We start from the raw sequence: 25,627 nt of genomic DNA on the forward strand, positions 1-25,627 counted from the left end.
AACAATCATGTAAATACATTTTTACGTAAAAAAAAAAAAAGGTAAATTTTTAATAAAACAATATTCCAAAGAGAAAAAAATATGTGTTTGCACAGTAAAGAGTTACATTAAATGTCATATGACCTCAAATTGTGTTATCATTATCCAAGCAATATTTATTTGCACAACTATCCAAACATAATTTAAAAAATGCCAAATTAGATGAGACTAACAATTGGGATAAACATACATTTACAGTAAAATTGGTCTGATTTGTTTTTGTAGTTAGGTATAATTGTAGTGTATATGATTTTTTTTTTTTTGTTCCAATTCTAAACACAGGAATTAATTGCAGAAAACTTACTCGACAAAGTAAACTTTGAACAAGCTTCATAACAATGAACAGTCAGCAGCCATTTTTGAGTGGAGAGAGAGAAAAAAGTACTACTCACAAGCGCCACTCAGGGCGGAGCTTCCAGCGGGAGCCTCCGAGTTTCTCTCCCCGGTCAACGACGTCTCTGGGCGGAGTCTCTCGGCCGGTGAGCGGGGGAGCGTGGAGCCTCTCACTGAGCGTCCCGGTCCCTCCTTCTTCATTTGCCGTAGTGGCGGCGGCCCCGAGGGTGCACTTGGACCGACACGCGCGCGCACAGCAGTCGACTCGGGCCTGGAGACTCGCTTCGAGGGAGGATTTGACAATTGTTTGTTTTGTTTTTTTACAAGTTCAAATGCGGAAACGAAGGGAAGACGCTGTACAACTTTGGAGGTAAATGGAAGGCGAAAGCAAGTTGGACAAAAGAGCAAGTTGGTACACTGGCTCTATTCAATTTACTTCCTGACTTGACTTTTACGCTTCTATTCATGCTCCGCATTCCATTCTATTCTACTGTATTCTGTCCTATATAAAGCTGCCATTCTATTCCATTTCATGTGTCCTGTCCAGTTTTCTCTGCACTTCTTCTGCTTTGCACATAAATGTTTTCATATTTTTCTCTGATTGTATTCTAGTTCACCGTGTGAGTGCAGTTACAGTTGGAAAAAAATGTAAAATGTCTTTGAGCTGCAGTCCAGGTAACTACTGCCCAAGGACATCCCTTAAAAACAAATTCAAAATATACATGATATTCACAAAAGGTGTGCCTAATTAAGTCAACCAGTTTCGAGACGTTCCTCGCCTGTGGACTTTGATACCTAACAGTCATTATTGCGCACAACACATTTGGTTTGCAGTCATAAAAAAAGCGTAAATTCAAATCGGGTTGCCCGTGTTTTCCCGGTGAGTCACTCACTTGGAAAACAGTGGTTCAGTGTGTGTAATTACAAGGGGGGGAAAGTCGGTATTGGGGTAAGAATTTCTTGCGGTGCGTCCTTTTATAGATGTGGTCTTTGTTGGGGTAGCCACAGGCTAAAGTGGTTTCATTCCGTCCTGGAAGATGGTGGAAAAGGTCCATTCATGATCTGTGTTACATAGTGACTACCAAAGCTGGCGGACACGGAAAGAATGGTGTAGTACCGCCAGGAAACCGCAGGGGCAGCAATGCAGATTTCACACAAATCATTTCTAGGGAAACCAGTGAAGAAAAAAAAAATCCCAAGAAGAATGTTGCTGCTAATATAATGTAGGAAAATTCCTAAGCATCACGAAGTTGGAGCAACTGTGAGGAACAAACTAATTGTATGAGGGAAAAAAGGTAGAATACTGAGTGGAATAATGTAAAATTATGGGAATAAAGTTGTAACAAACAAATTACAAATATCACGTCATCTCAGCCATATCGTGAGATGAAAGTTGAAGCAACTGCAAGAAAGAAATCATAATTTCACAATACTGTGGATGGTGTAATATTTTGTGGGAAAAGTTCAAAATAACGTGAGAATTTATTTTTTTAAGTAAAAATTACTGCAGGAATCAAGTTGCAATATTATGCGAATAACGTAGTATAAAAAGTCCTGAATCTGGCAAGGAAAATGTTTTTTTTTATATATATATAATGAGGAAAAAGGTCGCTAAACAACAATTAACACCTTGTAACTAGAATAATTCACAAGTTGTGGCACTTGTGGGTCACCACGTTTCAATGTTTACCATACAAAGAGTTAAAATGTCTTTTGTTGGGTTTTGTGCCAGTAAACAGCACGAAGCCCTGGACCGTTGGCTTCCATACACTGAACTCGACCTTGAGTTCTCCCTTTTGTCCGGCACTCAACAGTTGCGCCAAGGTGTGACGAAACACAGAAAGACACGACGTGCGTTGTTTGCGCCCGTCTGTCCGGGCACGTTAACGCCAGCTGCCGCTGAAAAGCGGTGACAGTGCAGCACATGAACTGGCTCGTCCCTCCCAACCTGTTCTCAGGTATTCCTTGCTGGACCGAATTATCTCACTAAATGAACGCCAGGTATGCCCGATTGGCATGAGTGGGCGAGGCGGGTTAGGAGACGTCAGATTAAGTTTGCGATCGAGGAATATGGCTGCCGGGTTACTGATTCAGGTGTTGAGATGGAAAGCCATTTTTTTGGTGTGGGTGAACATCTTCTGATGAATGGTATTTCATGTGAATGTCAACACAGGAATGCCAAGAATGAGCTCATCTCAACATCAGGCTTAGAAACCTGGCAGAGGTTGAAGGCCTGGCACTGCTAGAAAAAACAAAAAAAAACAAAAAAAACAGTCAAGTTTTCAATGACTGCGACAGTTTGGAGCCTTGAGATGCAAACATTTGAATACAGGGCTTAATATGTTAGCATCGTCTTCCAACATAAATGTGAAAAACGTTGAAAATGAAGGACATGACAGACGCACTGACTTATGTACACGTATATACTGTATACACATTTTCGCCGTAGTAACAGAAAATAAAGTATAAACGCCACAGAGAAATCTATGTATTCAAATAAGGCTCACCTATCAAGTGGCAACGTAAGATGGCCGCCGCACAGACAAGTACTTGCGTACTGTAGACCAAGATTCCTTGTGAACAGAGCATGCGCAGAAAACAAGCAGAAGATATTCCGAATGTTATATGACCAAATATTCGGGTTTAAAAAAGGAGTAACCTTATAGGGGTTTAAAAACCCGAACATGAGCACAATTGGGTTTTTATGCATGTTGCCAAGGCCTTTTTCGCAGCTTTTTTGCAATGCAATCTCAACAGAACGTTTATCCGTGTGGTGTCTGAGAACTGTTGTGTGATTGATCTGTAGTTTGAAGTGGTCATGGTTAAGATGGAAAATTGGGATAGTTGTCATTCCCCCTAAACCCTAATCCTTTTAGCCTAACTTTACCCTAATCCTGATCCGGACACTTACCCTAACATTTAAAAGAATGTTTTGACAACATTGTGATCTGGACATGAACCTATTACTGTCGTTGTCAACGTGCCTGACAAGTTTTTTTGCTGAGGCTGCAGTGTCCTTGTCCGAGTCACATTCACATACAGGTAAGCAAGGAACAGTGTGTAAATCCTTTTTTTTTTTTGGAGGCCCCAACCTTTAACCAAGTTTTGAGTCTAAATGTGCGTTCAACGGCTTTGTCGTTGCCTGTTGTGTTTTAAAATAGCCTTTGTCGAGGCTGTCATGTCCTTGTCAGTCATTTCACTTTGCCACGTAACGGAGGAACAGCGTTCGATCCGTAGCGCTGTGTCACTTTCAGCAGCTTGATGTTGCTGTCAAAACAAAGCGAGCAGGCTGTGTTTATTTGACTATCCCAACGAGTAAGCCAGGTAGGGAGGGTTGGCTTTGAGAGAGCTGCTCATCAGTGCTTCTTTCCGCAGTAGCGCTCAATCAGGCTTGACTCAGAAACCTCCAGGCCCTGTTCCGCGTTATTTCTTCACACGTGTGAATTTCATCACACAACTCAAATGTGATGATTCAGCAGAACGGATCAAGCCTGAGGCAGCTTGATTTAACAATCAAATGTTGGGGGTTGTGAAATGATTCCATGCGATGTAGCATGTATGCCCAACATACTTCCCGGGCCGCTGTGGAACTTTGGAAGAGAGGGGCAGACCACAAATGCTCAGTTCCAACTGCTAGGAATGAGAGGGAGAAAGCAGGAAGTCAGCCATTTTGCTCCCAGATGACTCACCAGCTAGCAAAAAAAAAAAAAAGAGCTACGTGTTGACTCACTTGGGCCACTTTTAGTAAACTTGGCTCTCCCTGACCTCCCTTAGGTCCGCCTTGCTATCAGAACAACAAACGTAGAAAGATCACACGCTCTTTAAGTTTAAACAAAAACACTTGGCCTCTTAAATAACAAGGATCATTTGTGCGCACACTGACAATCAGACTCCCAACATAGTATGACGGACCGTACGTTTCCACGGAGACGTATCCACACAATCAAAAACCAAGTTGCTCAACAGGATTGTGGTTTTTGCCTTGGTTCGGACTGAAAACAAAGACAAACGTGATCCCCTTGAGTTGGAATTCTCTCAACAACCTGAGACAGAGCTGCAAGTTCACAATCCCAAAATGCCGAGTGAACTCTCGAGGGGCTCGTAAAGTCAGAGTGCCGCCGCCACCAGATGAGACATCTTTTATGCAGCTGTTAGGGCCAAATTAAATGTAAAAACTATTGGGGGTGGTGGGGGTGGTGTTGAGCTGGTGGGCTCAGCTGATTGTACTCTACACATCACTATGCTGTACTTGGAATACAGCCTGGGAGCATTACCAATTCCTTAATAGGAATTTGTTTGTTGAAAGTTTAAGCCCTGGAATTTACCCTAAATTGGCTACTTTAAAACAAAATGGCCGACTTAATGTTCCTTTTCAGACATGGATTCTTGAGAATCGTTTGTTCGTCCTTTTATGATAGGCATGCCAGCCTCATTTCGAATTGATTGGGGAAGCTGGTGTCGGGGGCTGATTTGTTTTCAATTTGTCCAATGGGGGCCTACTTGATGAGTTTTGAGAGAAGGGGTTCATGTTCTTAATTTCTACAATACATACATTTATATCACATTCAGTTTAGGAATAATAATAAAAACAGTGTTTCCAAGAGATACTCATGATAACTACAATTAGGGCTCATTATGAGGGTGCTTAAGGCAATTATTAGTTCAGAGTAGGTGACTTGTTTGACCTTGTGTTTATATGTTGGAGGTCTTTCTTTTCAAACTGTGAGTGAGGGTTCATGTCTGCAGCGTTTCCAAATACTGTAGTATCTTAACTTACAAGTTTTCTTTTAAAAACAGAAGAAAAATTTTGTTTTTTTAGACAGTTGGAACAGATTAAATTTAAATTCCTTACTTGCAATTGGGAAAATGGTTTGTAAATTGAGTTACGAGCTTGGTCATGGAATGAACTCATAAGGGCAACGTATCACTGGACTAAACTATTGAGGTTTCGATCAAATGACAAGGACCTAAGTAAAAACAGGAGCAACTAGACAGGAGTGTTGAAGTTGAATTGAGTTTTGACTAAAACTGCTTATTTGTATCTGTTTTCATAGCCAAGTAACTATGTCTATTTTGTAACATATTCATCATGCTATCCCTCCCGACTTGGCGTCTGAATGGCTTCTGCCTGTGATAGGTTGACTCAGCAGGGATCTTAACAAGAGAACCTGTCCATACACCTCTGCATACCTTTCCCGCAGCACATTTTTCCACTTCCTGCTCACCAATTCTCACTGTTGTTTTCAGCAAAATCAACATTGATGTATCGAGATACCTTTTTCTCTTGCTTTTGTGCTGTAGAGTTCCGCATTACCCACCAACGACCTCGACTTTGACTCCCACTCGTATCTCCAAACATGGCTCACCGGTCTCAGAGTTCATCCATTGGTGATAACCCCCTGGACCCAAACTACCTGCCTCCGCATTACAAGGAGGAATACCGACTTGCCATTGACGCATTGATAGAGAATGACATATCGGTAAAAAAAAGAAAGAATTTCAGGGTATTTCAGGTATATTTGTGTCAAAACTACGAGTTGATTGTATGCTTTTTATCCCACCAGGGGTACTATGAGTTCCTGCAGTGCGCAGATGTGGTTAGCTTCCTGGCACAAGCTGAAATTGAGCACATCAAATCCACTATCCAGGAGCCCACACACGCCCACAGCGTCCCTGACTTGAGGTACCCGGAGGCAGGCCACAATGTGGAGGGCTCGTCCGACACTTATTGGCCAATGCAGTCCGACATGCCAGCTCCGGGCCTGGACCTAGGATGGCCGTTGACACAGAACAGCTTCATCGGGCCCACAGAGGTCACCACTCTGGTGAACCCATCAGAGCCAAACATGCCAAGCATCAAGGAGCAAGCCAGGAGACTCATCAAGAATGCTCGCCAGGTAAGAAAATGTGCTGATCCAGCCTTGTTTGGGAGAAATGTGGCACCTGCAGGGTAGCTTAAAGCATCTCACAAGAACCAGCAATCAGGTTTGCACTCAAAACTAAAGACACCACATGAAAGCAAGTGTGTAACCCGCACGTCATAAATCAACATGTCGTATTCTATCTTGTCTTTATCACACGTACTGAGCAGCCAGAGCATTGTTGACTCTTGCATGTTTGGGTAATGCTATCTCCCTGTGAGAATAATTGTACTTTCGATCTGACACTGCCAACTTTGCTGCTACGCCCTTCCTGACAAATGTCTGGTTGCCAGGCTTTGGCGAGAGCTAAAGAGAGGTAATTATGAAGAGATGCACATGCCAGATGTGAGGACTCATGAGTAGTTGCTAGTTAGACCTGCTCGCATTGGCGGCTTGTTTGGAGTTTAGCCCCCATTGATTCTCCTTGTATCACTTATTGAATGCAATCAATACATTGCGGTTTTACAGTTCTGCGTAGTATGCGTTTTTAGGTTCAAGTCTGATGATGTTTCAGACTCAAGTCTCGAAACAACTTTTAACATAACATGACTGGTAACTGGCTGCTCATGGAGATTTTAAATGGACGTAGTCTAACCCTGTTACCCGGTATTATACTCCAGTGGACACGTTTTCTCACTGCTCTGTCTTCTCTCTGATAAAATTTCTCCAACACACTAAGATCTAAATATGAGAGAACTGGTTGTTTGTCTCATCATGACTGATGCATTCAATGCGGCGTAATTTTGGCTGTTTCCCCTTGGCACAGTGTACTGGGAAAGCAGCATAGGTAATGCATATTGACATCTTCTACAGGACTGGAAGTGGCACTGATTTTTCAAACAAACAAGTCAGACTGTTTGATTTGTATAACAATTAACAAGTAATCATTTTCTTCTATTTTTCAGGTTATTGCAGTGGTGATGGACACATTTACCGATGTGGACATTTTCGCCGACCTCTTGGATGCGACGGCGCGCCACATTCCAGTTTATATTCTTCTGGATGAGCAGGAAGCTCCTAACTTTGTCTCCATGGTGAGCAACTGTAAGGTCAACTTGGACTTAATCCAGGTAAGTGTTTTGTCAGATGTTTATCATCCAGTAAGGTAGGCCTGCCTCAATAATATGAAACCTGACACATTACAGTGTATTTAAATTTTACAGATGATGCGTGTCAGGACTGTGGCAGGAATAACGTATCAATCCCGAACAGGGAAGTCATTCAAGGGGCAAATGAAAGATCGTTTCCTATTGGCTGATTGCAGGGCTGTGCTCAGTGGTAATTACAGGTGAGTGCTGTCCCTTGGGATTTTTTGTTGGACTTCTTTCTAGTTATCATATAATTAAGATAATTTTCTTCTATTTTTTTTTTTTTTTAAAGCTTCATGTGGTCGTATGAAAAAATTCACCGCTGCATCGCTCACCTTTTTCTTGGAGAGCTGGTGGCCACATTCGATGAAGAGTTTCGTATTCTCTACGCTCAGTCGGAGCCCCTCGTCATCGACCCGTCAGACGGAACCCTTTCAGTCCCAGACACCGGCAGTTACTTAAGCCGACAGTTGGGCTTAAAGAGGACCCAGTCCTTACGGAACCCATTGGGCTTCCGGAGGCAGCCAGAGATTACCTCAGGCTTCCCATACGGAGATCAGGAGCGCAACCTGGCACTTCCTTTCCGGAGAAACGACCCCTTTCGTCACACCATTGAGCATGGGTCAGGAATTATGATTGGGAAGTATTCCCAGCAACAGTTTCGTCCACAGCAGTCCTACTTGGAGCAGGGACGATCCATCGTGTCCCGGCAGATGGAGATGAGCGGCTTCAAGAGGCACAGCTACGCGGAAGGAACCCAGGACAATTACATGTCCTCCAGGAACTACATGAAGCACAGAGTCATGAACAATCTGGATGAGACAGACTTCCACAGGTATGCTGCCTTTTCGATCCTCAATATTTCGGTGTTAGTGTTCATAGCCACTGATAAATCTCATTGAATCTCTGCATTTTATTTACAGGGACCTAAGACACCATTTCTACAGTGAAGGTCCGGGACCAGGCTCTGGCCACGGACACTATGACAGACATCGTCCTCCACATCTACCCATCGACCAGTATTCAGATTCAAGCTCATTTCGCTCAGACCTAGAGTTCAGCTCAGGAAACTATGGGAGAGGCCATGCACATCTTTCCTCTGATGATTTAAGTGGACCTGATGGGTTTCATGCGCCTCCGGTAGCTGGAAGGTATGGCGGAAGCTCCGCCCAGAAGAGGCCAACCATTGGTCAGGCTTATGCTTGTCAGAGCTCACCCACACATCCTCACCCACCAGACAAGAAGTCATTTCCGAAGCATTCAGATCAGGAACACAGCGAGGATGCAAGCGTCCGACATGGATTGCGGAACTGGAGGATCCACTCATATCTCAGCGCATATGAGGAAGGCGGAGAAGATGGTCTGAATCAACCAGCAGGGCCTGACGCATTTGAAGATCCTCCACCTGCTCAGGAGCTCAGTGAAGGTTCAGGAACCCGCTTTGGAACAAAGGAGCCATCAAATGTCGCCCCTAAGCCCAGAGCAGATATCCAAAAACCACGCTTTGGAAAGCCAATCATCCCAGACGACAACAGCAAGGAGTCAACCACTAAGGACCCGCTTTCTTCAGTTTCGCTGGATAGAAGTGAGAAGGAAGTGGAGAAAGAACGGGAGAGAGATGATAAGTGGTATTCTGCAAAAGAGGACAGCAGGGAAAAAGAAGCCAAAGATCCTCCAGAACTCTTCCTTTCCAAACATGACTCCTTCCGCTCACGGATAAACCCGCTCCTTCAGCGTAGCTCACGTCTACGCTCGTCACTCATATTCTCATCTTCTAAAGCAGAAATGCATAGTGGGAGTGGCGGCCTGAAATCCGCCACGGAGGACGAGGGCAAATCCTCTATTGTGGCCCAGATCCTAGAGAAGCGGCGATCGTTGTCTCGGGAACCTTTTGAGTGGAAAAAAGTGGCTGAGGAACAGAGCAAGGAGAAGGACGAGGAGAAAAGTGAGGATGCAAATGAAAGCGAGAAACAACTGACAGACATATCAGAAGGAAAAGATGAATTCCAGAAACCTCAAGAGTACATGGAGTCAAATCAGACTGTTGAGACCTCCAGCACTGACACATCATCATCTCTGAACATCAATGACCCTGCCAGTCGACTTAAGTACTTCAAAGACGTAGCTGCTAAGCGAAAAGCATCCAAAATGGAGACTAAAGCATCGCTAAAAGTTCCCGAGCCAGCAGAGAAGAAGCCAGACTATTCTGACGATTCCGCCACAACTACTACAGCCAGTTCTGCTATTAGTTCGACAGAATCCGAGACAAAGAAACCGGATGTCTCAGCAAAACTGGTGGAACTCAATAAACGAGCTTCGCTCACATCCACCAAACCGTCTCTACTCTCTCCCAAGCCTTTCGTAAGCGTGAAGCCTCCTGAAACCCACAAGGAGGAGAACTCGTCAGACAATCAAAAGAAAGACATATTCAAGAGTTTAAAACCCCTTCCATCGCCCAAGATCTTCAAACGGGACCCGCTTAAGCTTAAGGGACTTAATCCTCGTAGGGTCTCCTGTGGCGAGGAGATCCTGACGGATGCTACGGACTCCGAAAAGAGCGAGTTGAAGAAGACTCGCTCTCATAGTTCCTCTACACTGCCGCATGACGACTCTAAAGAGAAAGTTATGGGATCCAACACATCTATAAACACGCTTGGCGATGCAAAGGGGGATGGCAAGACGCTTGACTTCCTGAAGAAACAGACTCAGAGGCTAAAGGGACTCTTGGGTCCCAAGGATAAGGACAAGAAGTCCTCGGGAGAAGATAGGGTCAGTATGAGCACGGTGAAAGAAATGGTGGAAGATTACAATAAAAAACAAAATAAGGAGACAGGCTCCAGCGCTGCCGATCAGACCACCGCCAACCACAGGACATCGCCTGGCACTTCAGGCTCATCACGGTACCAGCCCACCGGGAGCTCGGTGCTTTTCAGCAGCAACCTCCGCGACGATACCAAGGTCATCCTGGAGCAGATCTCAGCAAACAGTCAGAAGAACCGACATGACCGGGAGGAGGATGGAGACCGCGATGCAAAGGACGACTTCACCGCCAAGAAGAATCGCTTCCTGCGACCACAAGGCGTTGTACAGGAGAGGGAGGGACTACTGAAGAGGATAGAGAGCCTGAGGAAGGAGAAGAAGGTCTACAGCCGCTTTGAGGTAGTTTGCTGCTATGTATGATGATGACACAGAGTTGACATAGAGTTAGGAGGGCGTATCTAGATATTGGACTTGCGGGTAAATTTCAATCAGAAACTTAAATGCACTATGGCCTTTAGAGGTTAGCCTAATTTGACCTTTAAACTTTTGAATGCTTAATTCCAACTGTTCAGTGTTTTAAGTTTTTGCAAAACTTGATGCACTCAAACAAGGAGCTAACAGGGAAATTCACAACAGGTCTTTGATCCACAAACCTTTGTTGCAAACTGCCGGCGATGCTCTAAGCTCAGAGGCCACTTCGTGTTTGATGCCTTGCTATGGCAATGTGTGGACTAATCGTTAGGTTTTTGTCCCATGATGATGATTTCATAATGTCTAATGCGAGTTGTGCAAAAAGCACTAAAACAATGAGCAGTTGGACATGTTCATTCAAAGGTTTGGAGAGGATCAAAAAATTATAAGTACACATGTGAAGTTTATAGTGCATTTTCGTTTCACCCTTAAGTTTCACTCCAAAACCCAACAGAATAGACCAACCTGCGAGTGGTTTTAGGTGGTACCATGTGTTGGTTTTATAATCCAAATCATGCCATATGAAAGTCAAACATAACAGGTGAAATACGGGGGTGCTCAGATGATGACCTTTCAAGGATAAGAATTTCATGCATTGAACTACTTTGTGCAGCGGTGTAAGATTACTGCATCACAACGTTGTCATTTGATTGGATACATTCAGTAGCAGCATTCAAAAAATAATCTCAATCTAATTCTTTCTGTTACAATACCACAATATGTGGTTTTAGGATAACACATCGAGTTACTGAAATGTTGAGCCGTAAAAGGTTCAAAATAAAGTATTAATTCAGTCAACGCAAATATGTTTGACTATTTAAATTGACACCACCACCAACTGCATTGTTGTTTCTTTTACCAGATGGGAAATAGCCTGGGATAACGGGCAAAAAGATGACGACGGCGTGGGTATCGACCAAAGCACGATGATCAAACCCACTAACGTGCCAACAACGCTCCAACACAGCGACCTCTCCTGCTGGATTTGTTTTTGTTTTGTTTTTTACCCGGAAGAAAGCTTGAAACTACACCATGGAAAATGGAAAAAAAAATTAAATCAATGGGTGCAGAATGTGCCTGTTTGCCAAACACTGGTACAACTTTGACCTTAAAAGGTGACTGGAAGTGGATAGTGTGCAAAAGAGAAGATGGGCTTGGTGCGGGCTTGTTGACTGAAAGTGGAAGTTAAAAAACATGTTGAGCGAACGAAAAGACAGATATAAGCCATTCAACAACAAAAAACATGTACTTTGTCTTTTGTTTTGTTTTCCCACTTGGAATGTGTGCCAAAATCTAAAACACAAATATTAACAGTGAGAAACTATTACAACCCTCCTGTTATGTCAGCTGGAGATGACACTTATCCATGTTGAATATTTGCGCGTTTAATTAGTATGAAATAAGAGACGATGTATATGAAATAAAGTGGGAATATGCGTGTAATATTTCCCCAGAAGAGACTGTGTATAATTAGACCGGATGGGCAAAATATGGCCCACATAGGATGAACAATGTTCTTTGATTTGGCCCACCGAGCGTTTACATTATGAAAGCCCTTTCATAATTTTAATTTGTATTTTCTCATTGTTTTATTGTAAATATTAGTTAAATAAAAAAATATGCACATAAAGTTTTGTCCAATTTTAAAAAAAATCAAACGTGACCATCCCCTGAGCACAATTTTACTCACCCCTGCATTAGACAGTTCTGCCCACTTGTGTCTATCTACCAAGTAATGCAAATTAAACAATAATATAAAAATATTTATAATAAAAAGAAAATAAGAAGGACAGGCCAACATAAAACATTTTATTGTGAATTTCCTTTTGTATTTAAAAATTATTTTTTTCTAGACTTTCTAATTTGAACAAAGGTTATTTCGAGCTACGCCATAACAGGAGGGTTCGAGCTTGTAGTCAACTTGCAGGACTCTCAACAGGTTGGCACAACAGCGCTAAGTGCAGTCGTTTTTTGGCTTTAAACTTGTTATTTAATGTACATAAACATGTTTACAGCTTCAACTTGAACTGGAGAAAGTCTGCGTTCCCGCCTCTGGAGCGAGATGCGAAAGGATACAAACGTTATGCTGACGTGATTCATTCAATTCATTTTGGATGTCGTTGACACCTCGGTCGGATTTTGTGATTAAACCAAAGATTTAGGATGGTCTAGTTTTGTTTTGTTTTTTTGTTTGTGTTTTTCTGCACAGTTTTATACGCGGGATTGTAAATATACAAAATAATTAATTGCTTGGTTGTTTTTAATTAACAAATACTTGTCACACTGTAGTATCTAGGAACCTTGTATTCATATTTTTTTAAATAAAATTGGAATATGTGGTCATTTTAGTATTATTAAATTGTATTTGAAGTATGCTGCAAATACGTACTTTTATTAAAACTCTTCAATGCCAATAATGCTTGTCTGTGCACTTTTGCAATTACAGAAGTGACAACGTATTGGCTTAACAAGAATTAAACATTTCATGTTAAACAGATTTGAAACATGTTATTAAAACTGGAGTGTAAAAAATCCAACATATTTAGCAGGGGAACAATTTGACAGTTACCTTGGGTCAACATGGGACAAAAGGAGGAAACTACCCTGTTTTTTTTCCTATTAAATTGCAAGTCAATGTGCACTTTAAGTCCTTGCGGCGTATGTCATCAGGTGAGCTAACGTCTCACATTCTGAAAGAGTCATGGAACAAGAGTCAAAGGAAAGGAAAGGAAAGGGAAAATAAGAATAAGTACGCCAGGAAAAAATAATATGCGCTACAGTTATTTACCTTGAGTCAATGCTCTGCCTCACTTTTTCGGCTGGGAATCTTTCTGAAAATCCAATCAGAATATTTAAGTTATTAACACTATAGTATACTTTATACAAGGTGTTGGAAAACTGGTCAACTTACAATTATGGCATACAGTTGCTTGTGCTGGTCAATCAAGTGATGGAGCTGATTCTCAAACTTCATCCTGTAGTTTACACACGTTTAGTTTACTGTAGATGTACAGTAATAAATAATTGTGGATAATACTGATGGTTAAATATGCACCGAAGCTTGCGCCGCATGAGCTTCAACTCCTGGATTTCATACCGGTGCTGTGCCAGGAGTTCTTCACTCTTCTTGTTCTGCCCGGCAAGCCTAAAATGGAGGTCAGGTAGAGCAAAAATGTAAAAATACGATACATGCATGTTTCACTGATTCACAAAATCTTGCTCACAGACAAAGTTTTTCAAAAATATGCAGCTGGCAAAAGATTTACTTGGTTGTTAAATTTCTAACTTGGTGGGTGTGCAGGTCGTCTAAAGTCTGTACTACTTCAACTTGTAAACACACAATTTAAAAAGTCACTTTTCCAAATCATGTTCCGTTTAAAAGCCAACTAACCAATATATTATCTATCAACTAGGAAAAACCTTATTTTCCACAGATGGATGGCAACTTGGCGAGGGCTATAGTAAATGACTACCGCCTAGTGTGAAAATAACACATTTTCATTTTAGAAAACGAATCATGTCTTCAGGACTTTTAGGTATGTCGTTCCTCCGGTTTGAGTGTGAAAGATCACCTGACAGACTCTCGCTCAGATTCCTCGCACTGGAACTGCAACTTCTGTGACAATTCTTGAGGAAAAAAAAGAGGCATTTTTCTTTTACCAGAATGATTGACAGCTTCATAAACTGTGCAGTACCATTTTTTTCTTGATCGGTCCTCTCCAGTTGGTAGGCCTCTGTTTGCACTGAAACAACAAAGAATTTTTTTATTATTTTTTTTTTATATGTACTTTACTAGGATATGAATGATCCCATTGCAAATGCTGGCAGCAATAGACAGAGAACACTGCTAAGTCGAACCCCTAAATGGGCATTTTTCTAAAGAAATTAAGACAAATATATCTATAGTATCTAATATATTAGTGTAAAGAAAAGTTCAGTGTGATGTAAGTGAGAAGCTGTTGGCATTATGGCGAGGGAACATGGAGGTGTTTGACTGTGCTATACTGTCCCCTAGTGGCATTTAGTAAAGCTCAGTGCCGTTTAATTTAGTTAGAATTCCATTATAGTGTCTGTGGTTATCATTATTACATTTTTTCCGTCTTTGTCATCACAACATCGCCACCTGAATTCACATTCCTATTACTTTGCAAGCGTATTATTCCAGAAAATGCTAACTGAAGACCAAAGAGTAAAACTTTTCAGGGGAACTTCTGCTTGGAGGTTCCATGTCCATGAACCAACCGTATGTGATTAGAATATACAATATGCGCTCCTTACGTGAAGCAAGCTCCTCCCGTAGACGCTTCACGAGTGATTCCCTCTCTACAATTTGTTCCACCAGGACATTTTTGCCTGCAAACAAATAGTAATATAGAACCGAAAGAGAAAATTCAAGTTGTTTTCTTATACAACTACATAAATCAGAATGGCTCCTGCTTGGGTGTTGCAGTCCAAGCAGAAGGGAGATATTAATCATATCTCATGCAACTCCATTCATCATGTTCTGAAACTCCAAAAGAGGAGTAACAGGTAAGGATATACCTCACTGACAATAACGCCAACATCGCCAAATCGACGACTTCATTTCGAGGTACAGCCAACTAACTCACGGTTTCACCTTGCTATGCTAACCTCCCTACTTTAATAAGAGTGGGGTGAAAGTTCGTTATGCCTACGTACTGGAAATGTTGCAGAACGAGTCGCAACGCGACGAGACATTAATTTCTGTACTGATTTTGAATGTTCAGCATATAATATATGCTAAAATTTAACATGACGTCATAGCAAGCATGCGTTCTTATTGGCGCAAAATGCTAAACGAAGCGAATTGAAGTCTGTGGGGAAATTTTCACGCTAACTTCAAATTCCATCGCCAAATAAGATAATAATTAGCATAGATATCACGTTTTGTGTCTAGCATTTTTGTGTTAACAAATACAGACGTTACAACACACCGGCGTAATTATTTATTTATTTTTTTAACACGGAAACGGAAATACAGCAGAGAGCAACTTCCGCTCGAAGCAAACTAAAAACCAACACGTAAAATATAACGGTGTGATAAATACGTACTCTTTTTATTTTTATTTTTTATTTTATTATTATTATGTTTTTAAAATAAATAGTCTAAGAACGGAAAGACGTATCCAGAGTGTCCAATTTGTAACTTTAGAGGCTAGGAAATATTTATTTATTTATTTATTTTTAAGAACGATTATGTAACTGATTATTTTTACTGCACTGAATGGACACTAACAATGCGTTTATTTGGATAATATAATATCCTCACGGAATTACATTTGCCAACATAAATATTCGAAAATTATTAGTCTGAACTTTCTACAGGAGATCGTCGTCCACATCGCAATAATACCTAGTATAAATAGGACCATGATCAATATTAATTGTATAATTACCAAACAAGTCATTTAAAACAATGTGTTTAGAAAAAAACAAATCAAAAGGTTGGCTACCTTGTTGCAGGCAAGCGAGTTTGCTCTTCAGTTGTTCAATTTTGAGCTCATCTGCACCTCCACCTAGTGGATAAATAGATTAGATCGTTTAAGACGTTTTTTTTTTTTGTGTGTGTGTATAAAATATTTGAGCACAATTTAGATAAGCTCGCCTGCTTTAGCTGTAATGATATCTTCCATGTTGAACCCTGTTACAAGAAAATAAATGTTAAAAGTATCGACGTCTTTCAGTTTTTACAATACATCTATTATTTAATAATTATAAGCAATAATACTGTAAACAGCCAGTTAAGCGTCACTTTTGACAATAAAGACATTTAGCTTTAGGAATACAATGTGGTAACTTTAGCAGAGTGAGCTTGTCCAAATATCAATTACAACGTCACATTAGACTTAAATAAAGTACTATAAATACAATAGCATATACTACTTATTATATTTAAGCTAACGAAGCTAACTTGATGCTAGTAGCTAGTGCAATATTACCAACACTGACAACTGATAGTAACTAGCAGTCGCACTCCGTATTTTTCATATTCTACTCAAGTAATAAAAGAAGTGGAAGTCGACCCACCTGCGGAATCGCTCATTTTTATGCCCACTGTCCAGGAAATTTAGTTTTTGCTGTAATTGTCTCGTTTAACGAGCTCGTGTGATGTCCACATTGTCCGCTGGAAGTTTCAAACAATTCGGCGCCAAAAACTTATAGTACACTTCACCGGCGGCCATGTTTACTAACGTCCATTCATCCATTTTCTGAACCTCTTATTCCTTATTTTAGTGTTAAAAGGTTAATTCGAGCTCAACGTCAACATTAGATGTTTCACTCCTGGCAACAGTGTGCAAGTGGGTAGCACTTCTGTCTCACTGTTGAGTGGTTCTGGGTTTGAATCTCAGGCCTTATGTTGTGGAATTTGTATGTTGATAGCTTCATTATAACTGTACAAACCTGAGTCTGAAAGCCGTTTGTCTAAATCTGCCCTGGGATTGAATGAAAAGTAATCTTTGGTGAACTGAAAAGAACTTCAAATTGTAAATAAGGTGCCAGTCCAGCTTGCGCCGACACTTCCCTTGGACAAGTGTTAAAAGAAAAACAGATGGCATTACACGTTCCACATGGTATGTTTTAATGTAAAGCCGACTACGTGAGGAGGAATGCATTGTCACTCAAACTGAATGCATTATATACAATGCAAACGAGTACCTGGCCTATACACACACCAAAGCACTTATATGTACACCTACACACTGCGTTAGATACAAACATCTTTGCCAAACAACAAACCCTCCCAAATACAAACTGCACTGTGCTGACGATGCACATGCAACAGGCCATGCACGGGATGACAAATAAAATTAAAGATAAATAATAAAAACTACTGCGGGGGACTGCAGTGGTACCTTCAGTGTCACTTTAACCAGTGTTTATACATTTCCAGTTCTGAGTTAGTAACTCAACTGTCACCTACATGAAGCTTTATAAATAAATAAGTTAGCATGCATTTGTCTCCTTTGCATGTGTAAATCCAGCGTTCAGCTACTTCATTAGTGGTCATTCCTGAAATAACATCCAAAAAAAAAAAAAGAAGAAGAAGAAGTGGAGCAGCATTACCAATACTTCATATTAATGGAAACATGGAAAAATATAGCACGAAAAAGAAAAACATTCACTTCACATTCACAAGAGAAAGGGGGGAAAAAATAAACAAGAAAAATGCTTGCTTGTCATGTCATTTTTGTTTTTAAAAAGCTGAGCTACCGCGCCACAAAGGTTTGAGTTTAGGTGTCAGTCACATTTTTACCTTTTGAGTTAAGGGAACGCAATAAAATACATTTCTTAAACACAACCTGAACATACAAAAGCAACAGTTTACAAAGGAAAAAGTGGGACTATTATGAGAAATAGCTGAAATGTTTCCAAAACCCCACTCAACAGGACTAGTGATTTTCCGCAAACAAACAGTACAGCTCATCATCTGGCGAGTGGTCTGCTTTTTAAGCGGTACTAACTTGTTACCTCATTTGAAACGGCGTCACACCGTGAAAAAGGCCATTTGCGTTTTTTTACAGCTTAAAAGTTAGTTGCACTTTTCTGCATCGACTGATGTTATACTTCCAAAAAGAAAGAAAAAAATAAGCTATGATAAATTATTTTATATTTGTATTTTAGTGTTATACTCCATTTATTAGAGAATGTTGTGCAGTTTCCAAGTTTTTCACATTTTAGTGGAAAGTGTGCAGTTTGCATTTGGTTTCCTTACTGTACCAGTGAGCATACACAAAAATTTTTGGGTGTATCGTTACACCCCTATGAAGAACAAATTGTTGTTTTGACATTTGCTTTTAATAATTTTAAAAGGGAAAGTGAACCCTTTTTTTTTTTTTTTAAGTATGTTCTCTGCAGCTCCACTAGTCTAAATATATTCTGGTTGATAATGTGTTCGTGGAATATGAGTTAAGCAGCTAAATCAAACCGTATTTATCCATCTCCGGGCGGCCATTTTGCCACTTGCTGTCCACTGAAGACGACATCACTGTTGCTCAGGTCTCAGGTAACCAACCAAGCACAGCTCTGTTTCAGAAAACAGGGGAGCTGTGATTGGTCATTGCCCGAGCAACTGTGATGTCATCTTCAGTCAACAGAAAGTGGCAAAACGGCCGCCCGGAGATGGATACAAATGGCTGGATTTTGCTTCATATTCCACAAATGTAATATTAATCAGAATGTCATGTTTAGACAAGTGAGGTCACGTTGACTTCCACTTGAATAAACAAAAGGCTCTAGGAAACCATCAAAATGGCCCACGCATCCTTCCGTTTCGGACACCCCTGCCTTAAAGCAACACCCCCCCAAATGAGTGTCGGGTGGTGAGTATAGTGGTACATGGAACTATTTACAGCCGGACTAACAAGCAAGAGATATTCACTTGTACCTACAGAAATGGACGCTGGATGTTTTCCCGCTGTTGCCATGCAGTTAACAGTTAGGAGGGCATTCCCATTTGTCCGTGCCAAACACCCACGGGATAAAAGACGCGTCTCGTGCTCGGGCCAAAACGGATGCCAACGGCGAGCGACCATTTTGTGTTAGTAGAAGCACGGGGAGTGTTACAAGCGAGAGGGAACATTAGGGCAATACTGGCGAAAAAACATTCAGCAAATTAAACAGAAGAATGAAGGAAGGGGGAGAAAAAGGAAAACAAAAAAGGAAGGCAACCCCCCCAGGCCCACATTCTCGCTCTGCTCATTCGCGGGAGCGTCCCACAATAGCCAGGATGTAGAGGAAAATGTTGATGATGTCCGTGTAGAGGTTGAGGGCGGCGAAGACGTACTCCTCGGGACTCAGAGATAGCTTCTTGTTACCCAGGAGAAGCTGGGTGTCCACAGCTAAGAACTGAGACAAAAAAAACCCCATTAAATTCAAGATTCAAGGAACCAAAAAATATTTTTTTCTCCCTCACGAAACTCACGCAGGTGAACAAGAGGGCACCCAGCGAGGCGTAGACGATGTGCAGGATCTTGTGGCGGATGAACATGCAGAGGATGCCGAAGAGGAGGAGGACGATGAGGCACACAAACAGCACGCCTTGGCAGGAAGTGAAGTCGTACTTGCTCTGAAGAACGACACAAAAACGGAGATTTAAAAACCACAAATGGGGTTTTCAGAAGTTAAATGGACCAGTTCACTGAGAATCAAAAAGATTTAAGTCCTTGTAAATGAAATTTTATCTTGACAGCTTCTGGTGGCTGGAATACTGTAAGTCTCACCAGGTTTTTTCACGCTGCAACAACGTGGCGCTCTAAAGTGGCACAAAGTCAGACTTGAAAAAATACAAACAAACAAAACAAAAAAAATCCTCCTACTGCGATACTGTTAATAGTAGTAGTTAATAGAGTTAGAAAAGTTGTCTGTATGTAAATGTTTTATGCAGCACTATTAAATCCAATTCATTCCATTTATTTCTATGGGCAAAAATTTGCCGTGTCCAGTGAGTGAGCGCGCATAACAATCATCCTAATTTGTGTCGTCTTGACCTGTAGTGAGAAGAGGACCACGGTGAAGCAAACCACAGCGGTGATCCCCACGGCCATGATGACGGTGTCCGTGTCGTAGAAGCTGGCGATCATGCCCACCATGTAGGACAGGCTCAGGGTCAGAATGGACTAGGGGGGGGGGGGGGACAAATGTCAATCAAGTACATTTTACATTTTAAAATAATTTAATACATTTTGTTTCATCCAAAAGGAACTTGCATAATTATAGTGTTTGAAATCATTTTATTTGTCTCAACATTTTTTATTTTTTACATTAAAACTTTTTTTTTTGTACTAAAAAATAAATTATCGTCCTACTGCACAGTGTGCATGCTGCACTCCATGTTTTTGCCAACATAAATAAATAAATATATATTATTAATTTTGTTTGGTATAAAAGGAACTTATATAATTATCGTGCTTCTATTTTTCCTAATATTTTTTAATGTTTAAACATTAATTTTCTTGCTTTGTATCAAAAAAATAATCATCCTACTGCACAGTGCACAAGCTGCACTCCAACTTCAACTTTCTGCCAACATAAATAAATATATACTATTATAAATATATATTATTAGAAATTCTGTTTGGTCCAAAAGGAACTTACATGATTATAGTGTTTCTCTCTTTTTTTTTTTTAAATTGGTCTTAATATTTTTAAATGCTTAAACAAAACTTGTACCAAAAAAAAAAAAAAACAATCATTAGAATAATCATGATTTCAATTATTGACAAAATAATTGTGTTATTATTGTTTTTCCATAATCGAGCAGCCCTACGTGAATATTTGGCTCTAAGGCTGCACGATATTGGAAAATCATGCAATATGCAATATAGTTGCTGAATATAGCGATATCGTTATTATTGCAATATTTAACATGTACCTACCGACAGAAATGACATTTTTATTGTCTATAAAAAGAATAAATTTTTTCATGCAGCAAAATAAGCAAACTCAATATATTCTTAATTAATTAATTGTAATTACCTCTCGATAATGTTCAACTATTGGATGGCGGTGCATATTTTAGTTAGCGACTGTCAAATTCAAATAAAAAGCATAAAATTACATATGAAACTTATTGCATGTCTTTGCAATATGCATAGTGCATGGACCAATATCACGATATTGATATCTTTTCGATATATTGTGCAACCCTATTTGGCACCATCCTTTCCCTTGTTTTTTTGTTTTTTTTTCCTTTACCAGGGCCACCAAGTTCCAGGGGTGCTTGCGGCGGAAGTCCCCGCAGCAGCTCAGCACGATGAGGGACACCAAGAAGACCACGTAGGAGATGTAGTACGTCCACGGGTTAAGGCGCACGAACACCTTGGCCTCGTCCACGAAGGTGAAGATGGCCACGAAGGAGAAGGTGACCAGCAGCTGCACGGTGAGGACCATAAAGACCTGGAGGAGGAGGAGACCCTCTGGTTACTTATCACTAAGGTGCCACAAGATGGCGCTCTGCTGTAAGTTTGCTAATGCTGGAAATTACTTTTCTGATGAAGGCCTGTCGGATGCTCTTGTCCTCAAAGCCTGAGTTGGTGAACTCCTCGTTGTCGTAGTAAGTTGGGGGCACGTCGCCATGGTAACCGGGGCTGCCACCAGGTGCTGGGAAAACAAACATTCATCAACATGTGGATATCCAAATTTCAAAATAGTCTTTCTTTGGCTTGTTGACTCACCAGAGGGGTCCCCGGGAAAACCCGGTTGCCCGGGTCCTTGCTGGTAGGGCCCCTGAGGGTAGGGGCCTTGGGGGTAGGCCCCCTGCGGGTAGGGCATCTGAGGGTAAGGCATCTGCGGGTATGGACCGGGGCAGAAGCCCGCCTGAGGGAAGCCAGGCTGGCCGTAGCCGGCCGCCGGAGGATACGGGCCCCCGGGGGCCTGGTTGTAGTTGGGCGGCGGCATGCCGAACCCCTGCTGCGGGGGCCCGTAGACGTTGTTGTGGAGTGGGTTGGACTCCCCCATAATGGGGTAGCCACTCTTGTCCTGGGACATGTTGTCGTGGGCGGCTCACGAACAAGCTATGGAAATTAAGAATGCAAAAAACATTTCACACATCCAGGGCAACTCTTTATTATTATTATTATTATTATTATTATTAATGTATTTGTTATTATTATTATTTTCTTTATTTTTTATTTTTTACAAATTTTGTTCTACCATATGGATTCTTTTTTTAAACAGGTCATGATGGTTTTCATTTTTTTTAAACAAAAAATGGTTAAAAATATTTTTTTTACATTTTTAATTTGATTATTATTATTATTATTACCAAAAAATTGTATTAAAAAAAAAAAAAAAAGCACTTTATCATCATCCATCTTACTTTTGGAGAAATGTCCCAAATTAGTCTAAAATGGCACTTTCAACAAAAACAAAAAATTACAAAGTTTCCCTCTGCATGGTAGTACAAGCTAATTAGCCAGCTCAGCACGCACGCACACACAAGTGCACGCTAGTCTTGGTTACCATGGAGCGAGGTGCACTCACTGCCTTGGCAACCAAATGTATTATTAATCTAATTTGGCTCCGGATGAGACCTGACTTTGAGACTATTAACGCTGCCGGCAACAGGTCTGTGAGAAAGACGCATTCCCGCCATCAGGTTGATTCGAGTGCCGCCTGCTTGAGTGCAAAAAAAAAATGTGATATAGCAAATAGCTTTAAATTGGACTGGTAAATTGGTGCTAAAGCCTTTTCTTTCAAAACTTCACAACACATGAGGGGGAAAAAAAAAAAAAAAATCACATGATGATCATCTGCGTAACCAGTAGATGTAGCCAAATCATGTGGAAAAAAAAAAAAAACTCACCTCCTCAAATTTCAACATCCCAGTGTTAGATCACAATGACTTAAGGGGAAGGATACTTATTTTTTTGGGTTGCACAGCTTTACAGCCAACACGTACATTTCCAATCCTCTTAGTGGAGACGCTCTGCCAATGTGGATCAAGTCCAACGTGGCAGGCAGGGGGGGTTGGAATTGAGTTAAACGAGGGGGGTTGGGGGATGGCGGGATGAGGTGGGGTGGAGTTAAACACAATTAGTCCAGCACAATGCCCTTAACAAATGCCTAGCAACATGTTATATGCATGCCTGAGCAACACTGGCTAGCGTGGTAATTGCGGAGGGAAAAAAAAAAAGGCTAGTCTGCCATTTTAATGACTTAAAAATAGCAAGTACTAACACAAGAACGGGTTCTTTATGTCACATGATGCAAACAATTACAAGCCTCAGTAGGTGCTGCTGTTTTGGCTTGCAACAGGACAGGAGTTAATGCAATCGATCGCGAGTGAACATTAGTGTCTATGAACCAGATACAGTTGCTAAACTTGTTTTGCAAGGGAGGTATTTATAGGTGTGTTTGTGTTTCATCGTGCTATAAATAATAAAACATTAACTCTTTGACCGCCAAAAAACGTTTAATAACGATTAGTAAAATCAGGACGTATGCTGCCATAAATGTTAAATGACGTCAACTAAGTTTTTTATTTTTTCCTCAGTACAACGTCTAAGTGCAGCACTGCCTGGTCAATGCGTTGTGGAACCAAAAGCACTAACTATGGCCAGCAGATGGAAGCATTGTAACTCTTTTCGTGAATGATCAAAGCCTTTGTCATATCAAAGTTTTTTTGATAACGTGTGGCAGTAAAAGAGTTAAGACATAACTGATTGAGCTCATAGACACATGGTAGTCGGTGGTCTACCGTAGCTGTCACAAGGGCCACTGGGAGAGCAACTGTGTGTGGCAGGCAACTAATGCAGCAATGTCAGGCTGCCGTCAATCAAACGTGCAGCATCAGCGATGTCCCGAGGTGTTGGCGACTGGCATTGTGACCGGAGGATATGTGTACAGTAAAAACACTTTTTCTTTTCTCAACAAGGCCCATTTGGTAATCTACAACACATTATTCAATCATAACTTATTTGTAAAAAGCTTATCAAGCAAATAAAACAATCTTAATGGGATCAAAGTCATTTCCTCCACATTGCACGCGTCGCAAAGAGTGGTTTTGAGCGTTGTTAGCCACAGCCTAGCTCTTAAAATGGAGATTTCCACTGGATGACATTATTGGAAATAAATATAATCAAGATTACAGAGAAAATATCTGTGTTTAGCCAAAGCTCCAACTGTTGATGAATTATTTACAGTTATGGTCAATCATTTGACCAAAACATTTCACCACAATGACCTAATTTGTACACTGACAATCTTAACCTTCCTGTTAATGTTGAAACTCAAGAACAGCAAGTGTCACTCGTTTAAATATTATTTTTTTAAGTGTCAGAAACTGAAGAGTTTTAATTTAACCGTTGTGAATGGGTGTTGGTTTATTTGTGCCCTGCAACTGACTGGCAGGCAACCAGTTCCGGATGCCCCACGCCTCTTGTCCAAACTCAGTTGGGATCGGCTCCAGGCCAGCTCACCCGTGACTGTAATGAGGACAAACTTGCTGATTACAGCACAACTGGAAAATTGCTTAGAACATCTTTTACCCTATTAAAAAAAAAAAACACACGTGATATATGGATCCATTTGACTGGCAACAAAATAAACCAACATTAACACTAAACTGAAGTTAAAATTTTAAACGTAACAATAAAGACGTGAATTTCGATGCAAATGGATCAAAATAAGTCCGACTGAAATGCTTTTGAGTGGAGTAAGCAGCGCCTAGGTGGCGTTCTGCGCCATTCGGAGAAAGCGAAACACAAACATCCAAACATGGAGCACCCGCAGAGGGCACACCTCCAACAACTTCGAGGCCTCACCTGGGCAGACGAATGCGACACACTCAAAACCCAGCGTTGTACACATACTGAAAATTAAACATGCAACAGTATGCAAAGAAATGGCGACCACTGACTGAGTGGTAATGGATGGCGATGAACGGTTATCAGAGCGACCGCCGTTATCTCGCCCTGATGACGATGTTTTCCGTTAACCTCACACGTGAACGTTTTCGAGTATTAAAACGTAGGCTTTTCAGCTCATTCTCAACTCGACAAATTACGTCATTTATTTCTGCTTGTTGTGCGACGCTAAACGTCAACAAGACGAGATGCTACTTGCTAAAGCTAGCTGGCACCCGTCAACCAAAACCGCTATTATGGCTAAAAGATGAACAACTCGCCGCCAAATAGTGCGACTTACCTTCTGTTTCTTGTATTTTGTTCTTATGTCCTTCTGTAACGTGCGTTGAAGGCTGTGCGGCTCTTTTATGAATATATATTTTTTTAATTCAGTTAATGTCGCGGCGGCGGATCCTCCAACGTCAAACGGTCAAGTGGGCCAGTCGATTACGTCACCTCGCGACGTGGTCACGTGACATTGTATGCCGGAGTGACGTTCCTGGTCATGTGGTTTGCCTTTATCTCGACCGAAATACGTCAGTTTTTTTGTTTTATTTTGTTTATATGGCACATGACAAAAAGTGTCTATTAACTCATTTTCATGATTTATATAACCTCACAAGCAAGATCGACAATTGTGATTCACTCA

At 41.1% G+C, this 25,627-nt stretch overlaps 3 protein-coding genes and 1 non-coding gene across 8 annotated transcripts; 1 reads left to right on the forward strand and 3 right to left on the reverse strand.

Annotated features, from left to right (window-relative positions):
* Window positions 1-491: 491 nt before the first annotated feature.
* Window positions 492-12,955, forward strand: fam83hb (family with sequence similarity 83 member Hb). 4 transcript variants are annotated; one of them, XM_077506733.1, is made up of 8 exons: window positions 496-742; window positions 5,674-5,852; window positions 5,937-6,269; window positions 7,199-7,363; window positions 7,457-7,581; window positions 7,674-8,216; window positions 8,305-10,540; window positions 11,475-12,955. In XM_077506733.1, exons 2-8 carry the CDS (start codon window positions 5,730-5,732, stop codon window positions 11,493-11,495), a joined length of 3,546 nt encoding a protein of 1,181 aa, XP_077362859.1. In that variant the 5' UTR covers window positions 496-742; window positions 5,674-5,729; the 3' UTR covers window positions 11,496-12,955. The 4 variants fall into 4 exon arrangements, with proteins under 4 accessions (XP_077362857.1, XP_077362858.1, XP_077362856.1 ...); XM_077506731.1 differs by having other exon boundaries at window positions 492-784; window positions 5,674-6,269; XM_077506732.1 differs by having other exon boundaries at window positions 492-780; window positions 5,674-6,269.
* LOC144007274 (uncharacterized) lies at window positions 10,032-17,089 on the reverse strand. Its single transcript, XM_077506734.1, has 10 exons — window positions 16,661-17,089; window positions 16,239-16,274; window positions 16,087-16,149; window positions 14,891-14,965; window positions 14,308-14,355; window positions 14,185-14,239; window positions 13,668-13,757; window positions 13,524-13,587; window positions 13,401-13,443; window positions 10,032-13,302 (listed from the first exon to the last, which is right to left on the reverse strand). The coding sequence occupies exons 1-9, from the start codon at window positions 16,674-16,676 to the stop codon at window positions 13,420-13,422; spliced, it is 471 nt and encodes a 156-aa protein (XP_077362860.1). The 5' UTR covers window positions 16,677-17,089; the 3' UTR covers window positions 10,032-13,302; window positions 13,401-13,419.
* Window positions 15,033-15,165, reverse strand: LOC144008205 (U8 small nucleolar RNA). The gene has a single exon (XR_013280722.1). It is a non-coding gene; the product is annotated as a U8 small nucleolar RNA (small nucleolar RNA).
* Window positions 17,090-17,189: 100 nt separating the features above from the next.
* On the reverse strand, window positions 17,190-25,448 carry grinaa (glutamate receptor, ionotropic, N-methyl D-aspartate-associated protein 1a (glutamate binding)). Of its 2 annotated transcripts, none has more exons than XM_077506902.1 (7): window positions 25,280-25,448; window positions 21,808-22,146; window positions 21,618-21,733; window positions 21,329-21,529; window positions 20,122-20,250; window positions 19,557-19,700; window positions 17,190-19,480 (listed from the first exon to the last, which is right to left on the reverse strand). In XM_077506902.1, exons 2-7 carry the CDS (start codon window positions 22,118-22,120, stop codon window positions 19,331-19,333), a joined length of 1,053 nt encoding a protein of 350 aa, XP_077363028.1. In that variant the 5' UTR covers window positions 22,121-22,146; window positions 25,280-25,448; the 3' UTR covers window positions 17,190-19,330. The 2 variants fall into 2 exon arrangements, with proteins under 2 accessions (XP_077363028.1, XP_077363029.1); XM_077506903.1 differs by lacking the exon at window positions 25,280-25,448 and adding an exon at window positions 24,898-25,066.
* Window positions 25,449-25,627: the final 179 nt, after the last annotated feature.

The sequence above is a fragment of the Festucalex cinctus genome, chromosome 19 (assembly GCF_051991245.1).
Source record: "Festucalex cinctus isolate MCC-2025b chromosome 19, RoL_Fcin_1.0, whole genome shotgun sequence".
NCBI lineage: Eukaryota > Metazoa > Chordata > Actinopteri > Syngnathiformes > Syngnathidae > Festucalex > Festucalex cinctus.